The sequence below is a fragment of the Sinocyclocheilus anshuiensis genome, unplaced genomic scaffold (genome assembly GCF_001515605.1).
Source record: "Sinocyclocheilus anshuiensis isolate Anshui unplaced genomic scaffold, SAMN03320099.WGS_v1.1 scaffold498, whole genome shotgun sequence".
Taxonomy (NCBI): Eukaryota; Metazoa; Chordata; class Actinopteri; order Cypriniformes; family Cyprinidae; genus Sinocyclocheilus; species Sinocyclocheilus anshuiensis.
The window spans coordinates 277,719-285,649 of record NW_015547644.1 but is presented as its reverse complement, the minus strand read 5'-3'; the positions used below and the strand labels follow the sequence as shown (position 1 = coordinate 285,649).

The 7,931-nt window shown below is 37.2% G+C and overlaps 2 protein-coding genes across 2 annotated transcripts; both read right to left on the bottom strand.

The window, feature by feature from the left end:
* Positions 1-267: 267 nt before the first annotated feature.
* On the bottom strand, positions 268-2,226 carry LOC107701912 (sterile alpha motif domain-containing protein 9-like). Its single transcript, XM_016504065.1, has 2 exons — positions 815-2,226; positions 268-700 (listed from the first exon to the last, which is right to left on the bottom strand). Exons 1-2 carry the CDS (start codon positions 2,175-2,177, stop codon positions 534-536), a joined length of 1,530 nt encoding a protein of 509 aa, XP_016359551.1. The 5' UTR covers positions 2,178-2,226; the 3' UTR covers positions 268-533.
* Positions 2,227-2,236: 10 nt separating this feature from the next.
* On the bottom strand, positions 2,237-3,513 carry LOC107701913 (sterile alpha motif domain-containing protein 9-like). Its single transcript, XM_016504066.1, has one exon. It carries the CDS (start codon positions 3,499-3,501, stop codon positions 2,260-2,262), a length of 1,242 nt encoding a protein of 413 aa, XP_016359552.1. The 5' UTR covers positions 3,502-3,513; the 3' UTR covers positions 2,237-2,259.
* Between the last annotated feature and the right edge of the window lie 4,418 nt (positions 3,514-7,931).

Genomic DNA, 7,931 nt, shown 5'->3' with positions numbered 1-7,931 from the left:
AGGATGTTTAATTTTTATTTTTAAAATAATTTTGAAAACCTAAATTATTGCTATCAGGATGTGAAGAGATATTTTTAAGAAAAACACTGCCAATCCTTCCAGTAAGGCATGCAAATAAGCACTTCCAGAATATTCAAATATAAATGCCTTTATTTTTTATACAAAACATTATCATTCATGCAATAAACTATAATCTAAAATAACAAGATTTGTTAAAATATAAAACCATTGAAAATGTGGAAATGTATGTCTCCACAGAGCCCTCCATCCTTATTAGGTTTTTAATTTCCCCAGAAATCCAGAAAAAAAAAAGAATTATACATATCTCCCAATATCTCAACAATTTCTCCCATTTAAAGTTTTACTGACAGCTGACAGGTGTAAAATTTCAGTAAATTACATACAAAATATACAAGTTACCAACCACGCTAAATTAAGTATTTCCTCAGCCCTAAATGCCTTTCTTTTTGGATGAGAATTCATTTGCACTTAAGACGTATTCTCTGCCTAATCTACCCTAAACCTACATTTGTCTATGTTTGTACTGTAATGTTGTATGCAACAGGTCCTTTCAGAGTGAAGCCTAGGTAAAAAGTGACATTCTCATTATTGTGGGGTACTGAGGATGTCTTCAGAGCTGGGATATGAAATTTCATTCCTTTGGGACCCTCCAGAAATACCTTCTCATCCTCCGTCCAGCCTGTGACACATTTCAGCAATTTAGACATTTTTGGCATTTTCCATACTTGTCCACTAAACCATTTCAGACGTTTTTCTGAAACGGAGAACATTTTTGTGATTGTTTCAAACTTACTCTTGTGGACAAATTTTTCAAACCCAGTCCCATTGCTCAGGAAGAAATGAGTGTAGATCCTCTTTTTCCTTGGAGGGATGTCTTTCAATTTTTTGTCATAGAGTCTCTGGAGGTGTTCAACAGCAGAGAGCACAGTCTTATACTTGCGTTCTTTATCCACTTCTGTGTCCTGCTCTTCTGGCCAGAAAAGTAAGACGAGCAAGAAAAGAGCACTTGGTAAGCATCTCTGTTTCTCTTTAGGAAACTGTTCACTCAGACTTTGTAGATCCTTAAATGCAGCCAGCTTGGGTGACTGAGTTGAGAGGCAACTTAAAGCAAAGTGTGATGCTATGTAGTGGACAAGGTACGCTTGTGGCATTTGCGCCCCCATTGGATTGCTTGGGTAAAGTGAAATAATTTGCTCCAGAACCATGACAGGACGTTCTGGTTTGTTAGGACCACAACAAACTTTCTGGTTTGTTAGGAGGGAAAAAATGGTTGTGATGTTTCCCCCACCGTGATGATAAATCATCATGCGTTTCATGACAGGAGTTAACTTCCCTTGGTTTTGATCTTTACTTTGAGAAACACCACTAAAGTATTTACCATAAGTTGAAGACTTGTTCACCAGCCAGTGCATGGGGTGCTTTGTGGTCCTCTCAACAGTCTCAGATGTCTTCTCCTCATCTGTGTTCAGGTCAGTCTGGAAGTAACTCAAGTCTTCTGAAATCCATTCCAGCGCCTCCAGCACTATTTTTTGTAGGTTTTTCAGCTTCCCGTGAAAATTTTCCCATGGTATTTCTACCTCAGCAGGCACATAACCTGTGAGGAGGTATTTAATGCATTGGGAATGATTTCTTCTTGAGAACACATCAAGAGAGGAAATTAGCTTCAGCAATTCGGATCCTACTTCTACTACTCCAAAAAAGCCAGCATTGTTAATGGTGTCATTGTCTTCAACTGCTGCCTTCTCACATTCCTGAAAACATTCAATAGCCCTTAGTGCCGTTTCCACAGCGTCTACTATACTTTCAGGTGTTTTTTCAGTTTGCTTCATGGCTTTAAATTTTGCTATGAACCACTGCCTGTACACCTGACCTTTGGTATCAAGAAAGTAGGAATTGTTCGGTCTTTTTGCTACTGCAGTTTTTGCCCACTGTTCTGCTTCTTCAAATCTGTCATGTTTGTAATTGAGTCGAGCCAGTTGTTGAGCAAAAAATGCATCCTCATGAAAACGCTTGTAAGCCGCCTTGAGAAGCTCAATAGCTTTATCTGGACACTCTTTGTCTCTTACATGCTCAATTAGGGGGGAGAAAAAGCTGTCCAATTCATCACCTTTGCTGATCCTGCGGCGTGTCATGAAGAGATCTCGCAAGAACTTCATGTACTGATCTTTACCAAACCTGTGCTCAAACAGCACATCATTGTTGAGAAGATCCAAAGCGAGACGACTTTGTGGTTCCTTGTCACCCAAAAGTTGGTGGAGGATTTCCTTGGCAACCAATGAATGGATGAATGATTCTGATCAAGGTAATGTAGGTGTTTTCATCTCTCAAATGTATTAAGACCAATCTAGCTTGCTCACTTAGAGAAGTCTCAAAGGCATGTTGTCTAAATCTATCCAAATGACAGGAAAGAGCCAGGAGAGCTTCGCAATGTGACTGAGAGATGAATGAGTTCTGCACGTAAGTGTTGAGCAATGCCACATACAGAACAAGCTTAGTAACAACAGAATTGTGATCAATGCCTTGCAGTAAATGCTTGACAAACTGCTTCACATATTCAGCAATTTTGTGGCTCTCAAATTCCTCACTCATCAGGACAAATGTTAGAATGAATTCTGGCTTGAACTGTTCTTCAAGGCTTTGTCGTTTTTTGGAAAACTGCTTTTTTTCTGTCTCTGAAAGCTTATGAGTAATAGAAACATTCTGTTGAACAGATTCCTTGCACATTTTCTCTGGATTGTGAGATCTCCTACAACTCAGCAGGATGAAGCAGAGAGTTCCACGTGCTATTTTCTTGGTATTGACAGCCACTTCCAATTCATGCTTGACATCTTCTAAATACTCTTGATCACAGTCTTCAAACAGCAGAAGTACAGGGAGGCATTTTTGGGGATCTTTTTCTTCATATTCTCGAAGCCAGATGGCATCTTCTGAAACAACTGTTGCGGAGTATGAAGGTTTTACAACTGCACACCTTAGATCTCTTCGGTTATTCCACAGTATCTGCCTTGCCACTGTACTACCACCGCTGCCCGGATGATGGTATATGTTGATGCAGCTGATGGGTGCCCGATCCAAACTCCAACAAAGACAGTCCTTCACCAGACTGTTGACTTCACTGTAAGCATCTCTTTGAATAACCTCCCCGACAATGTTTTTATCCGCAAGCCAGAGATTAATCCAAGTTACTTTTCCTCCATGGTAAAACTGCTGCTCAATTGTCTCCTTTTCAGATTCAATGAATTCAGGACTGGTTTCTTCACAGTGGTTTAGACTCAGAATCTCTAAAGAACATCTCATTTCCTCCTCTCGAGTATCAAGAAAACACTCTCCTTTGACACGGATTGGTAATCGTTTCATTGTCCGTGTAGTGGTAGGCTGGACCTGTTGGAGGGTTGCATTTATTTGACTTATTGTCATCCCAACAACACTTGAACCATTTACTGTTTCCATGTCACAGGATCCTAGAGCAAGTGCTGCCATTTCTTGAAATTCTCCTCCGATTCTGCAAGGCAGATAATGTCTTCATGTCCTTCCATGTCGGTGATGAACTCGTAGAACGTGTTTAGGAAAGGTGTATCAACAGGTGAGGTAAGGAGGAAAATCACATGAAAGGTTCCTTTGGGTAAGCTATCTTTGCAAATCAGTGACACACAATCTTTTAGGAGGGTCCTTTTTGTTTTAACCCAGGTCTTCTCATCACAGGGAGGCTCGTTGCCTTTGAAATCGTTCCGGCCATTGCAAAATATCCAGCTGATTTGATCAAACAAACGCAGATGACTCTCAAATTCTCGGATGCTCAAGCCACTGGGAATTTTGTAGTTCTGCATGAAATGGCGGTTCACTGCATGGTGCTTACTGTATTCATGGCATAGCCCCGACACGTTGGAATCTGGATCAAAGTCAAACATGCAGAAGATGTTCATATTGAGCAAAAAATCAATGCTTTGCAGATCTTTCTCCAGAAATCGGTTGGTAACCAGTATGTGCCATTTTTCCTTGTCCATTATTTTCTTTCCACCTGTTATGAGCATGATGAGCTTTTTCCCCAGGTTCTGGTGCTATGAAATTATGCCTTTTCTCTGCCTCTTCTCTCCGAGCATCCCTAAAACTGATGCGTTGGTAGAACTCACTGAGGTCTGCCACTGGTTCGGTTTTAGAACCCACTCTGCGAAAAGCTGTGTTCTTCTCAAGCTGAACTTTGTTTGCCTTCTCATTGAAATTTGGCAAGCTAACGGAGAACACCTTATTCTTAACTATGCTCAATGTGGGCTTAATATCAACCTCCACAACGTAGAGTTCCTCTGTGCTGTTTGAACAGACTACTTGAACAAACTGAGGTTCACCAATACAAAATCGTACAAGTTCGCTTTCAGAGCTTGAGAAACTCCTCTCTATGTAATTTAATGCATCACAGTATACGTCTTTTTCCTTAACAGGAATACCAATGATTTCGCCATGTACATAACCAGTGTCACCTCTACTGTCCATGACACCAAAATGTATTGTGCCATTTGTACGAACATTCATACAACCTGTAGCAAATTTCAGCACTTCCTTTGCGAACTTGGCCTGTAGTCTTTGGCGGTCCAGTGTTGCAGCAATGGCAAATGACTTATACTCATGACATGGACTAATAAAATCAACAACCCCTGATTCTGGTAAGAGTACACTGTTTTTAACATATGTAAAATCAACACCTTTCATATCAAAAGGTCGTAGATTTGAATCTCTCTTTGTTGTTATCACAGACACAGAATCTTCTTTATGCTCTTCCCTGATATCGGCTCTTGTGTCAACCCTTTTAATTGCACTTGCTTCATGGTCATTTTTTCCAGAAGTTTGTTTGTGTAAATGTTTGCTCCTGGCTTTTTGTGAATTTACTAACTCATCTCTGTTTTTGATTATCAAAAGCGCAGGCCCAGATTTCAGTCCAATCTTTTTTTCCAGATATTCTTCTGAGAGTTCACAGTTTTTTGATGTATGTTTCTTTAACTCCTATTGATGTTAACCAGTTGCTCACCATAGACTCAGTCCATGTCTCCAGTGGAGGATCCTCTGGCTTTTCTGCAAACCAAAAAGAGTTTAAAGTGAGATAAGTTTATTTAAACAACTTTAAAACAATGACTGTACTGAAAAACAACTTAATACTTGCCCATTGTTTAATGGCTTCTAGTGATCATTCACAGTTCAAACACAGACACCCATAACATTGCGGACCTTGTAAAACAGAAATTACATTGTTACGGCCTTCGACAATACAACATCTGTATTCTTTAATTTCATTAAAGAAATGCATTTATTTAACTGTTTAGTGCTAATGCATCACATCTGCAAAGCAACGGGATTCATATTTTTGTAGAAACAGCGATACAGAACTACTATTCCAAATTTGGTGCAAGTGAGTAGAGAACAAACACACACACACACTGTGAACACACGCCCAGATATTTATGTATATATGTGTAGACACCTTTCATTATGTCTTTTCAGATATGTTTAACTGCTACGGGTGTGTGTTCACACCACGGTGTGTGTTTGTTCACTATGTGAACTATGTGTGTGTGTGCACTTGGATGGGTGAGCACAAATTCACACTTCCTTTCCTTTCCTTTCCTTTCCTTTCCTTTATTATAACATTTCCAGCGCTGTCTTTAAACTTTGTCACCCAACTAACATGTTTGTTATCTCATGTATGTTTAAAATCAGGGATTATAAATGAATTGGTTCTGAGTAAAAACGATAGGCTATTTTTTTTTGTTACAGTTCCCAAGTTACCAGTTAGAACAAAATAAAACATTACTGCTTATTTTATTCAGAAACAAAACTCATTTAAAAATGCTATTTGTGTTTTTAAATTTTCATTATATTAGTCTACAAGACATGTTAATGCTCCCAATGTTACTTAATTGCCCAACACCGCATTTTGACAGCTGACAGAAGAGCTGTAGAGAAATCAAGGCACTGTAATTTCCTCATCCATTTGACAAAAAACTATATATAAAATTATTTATATTTAGATGATTTTAAAATAAAAAAATCATTTTGAAGAACAGCTATGTATTTTTCGTATATTCGTTAATTAAGAAAATTCGTTATGAAGAATAGCCTATTCGTTATGAAGTTAATTTAAATATTCTTCATTACGAATTATTAGAAAACGTTAGAAGTTAAGAAAAAATAGAATAGTCTATAGGCCTACAAGCTAATTCTATTTTTTTTTCTCAGCTTTTATTAGACTGCAGATTGAAATAAAGAAATCACTGACCGTCTTAATTTAACTTTCTTTGACTGCAGAAAAAAAGAACAGTCTAAAACCAGTGAACGTATCTCCACTCCATAGCCACATATGCAATTGCTGGTGTTAGTCACAAATATTAAAGGGTTAGTTCACCCAAAAATTAAAATTCACGACTGGCCCAATTCACATCCATTGGAATTGCTTCACTGTAACCCACCTTTTGCTTTTTCAAGAAAAGGAGAAATGTGTTTACGTTTTTACAACTGGTAGGGTAGACCAGGGAGTGTTGTAACATAGGGTCAGTTTGACAAGTCAGAAAAGAGCTGTGGTGATGTCATCAATATCATCTCATCATATTTTTGAGCTTACAGTAGAAGTGGCATGTGACTGTGAGCAACACTGTAGATTTTATGACCAAAAAGCTGATTTTCAGGAAAGAAAGTGATTTTTTTTATTATTAAGTTCTTTTCTTTCCGTAGCAATCATTGTATTGTAGATAGTTTTTTGACTTACATAACCTAAAATAGCCATTTCTCTAGTTTAATTTGATGGTATGCATTCATGCTAACTACAAACCAACATGCTAAAACGGTTTAGCTATGCTATGACTGACTGGAGTGGGGACAGTTGTGTCAGTTAATTAAAAAATGTTACAACAAACTCCTTATGATGATTCCAATGAGTCCAGTTATCCAGTTACATCCTCTGTTGATGTAAAGACATGCAAGTTTTTTGTTCCGCATTAAAGGATTTATGTGGTAAATGTGTGATTGATGATTGGGGTGTGGTTCGCACACTGGATGAGAAACAGCATTATAATGCATTATAATTGTACCAAATCCTTAATAATGTACATAAAGTCTTCAAGATTGTACATTTTACACCCTAGTCTACATTTTAATATTAGAAACAGAGCTAAAGTTAGATGCCAGATATATTATGTAGCTTATTTTTTAAGCTATGACTTTGGATAATTGATTTTTAAAGATCATGGTGGTTTTCCCACGATTCTGAAAACAAAACATTAGGCTAATTTACTTGATGTTTACTTTAATGTTATACATTAGTCTAAATGTCTAAAATGTTATAAATTAGTTCATTTAAAAATATTTATTAATTGAAATTAATTTATTTTTTATTTTTTTAATCGCTTGAAATAAATGAATGAAGTTTTTGAACAAATCTCTTGAATTAATGAATCAGACATCAAATACATTTTAATAGTCACTGGTCATGCCTATTGGCATAATGTAACATACAGTCTTAATTTAGTTCCAAAGGTCAGTTCATTTTGATCACGGCTGGGCTGCCACAACATCATATCCGGACTATAAACTTTCATCCCAATACATCTTTATGTTGTATGTTTATGTTTGCAGCACAGAAACGTAGCCTACTGTAAACTGTTTGTGAAGCTGTTTCAAACATAAAGCTTAGTACATGATGAGCGCTGCTCTCTTTGGATCAGCGGCTATGCGAAAGCATATTCTGATGTGATTGTGATTTAATTGATTGAATTATCGTCATCTATGAATAAGATCACATGTGTTTAAATCTAGATTGCGACCTTTTAAAATCACCATGGAATCAAAATGGAAAATTCTTATTTTTTTAATGGAATACTGTAGTGTTTATTATAAATAATTTATCCGTGCACTTCATTATTTTTTTA

What these genes read in the sequence shown, in the direction of transcription:
- LOC107701912 (XM_016504065.1), bottom strand. Translation starts at nt 2,177, where the DNA reads ATGAAGTTCTTGCGAGATCTCTTCATGACACGCCGCAGGATCAGCAAA. An exon ending in TGAAAAATTTGTCCACAAGA is followed by an intron (nt 701 to 814) that starts GTAAGTTTGAAA and finishes AATGTGTCACAG; the next exon opens with GCTGGACGGAGGATGAGAAG.
- LOC107701913 (XM_016504066.1), bottom strand. Translation starts at nt 3,501, where the DNA reads ATGGCAGCACTTGCTCTAGGATCCTGTGACATGGAAACAGTAAATGGT.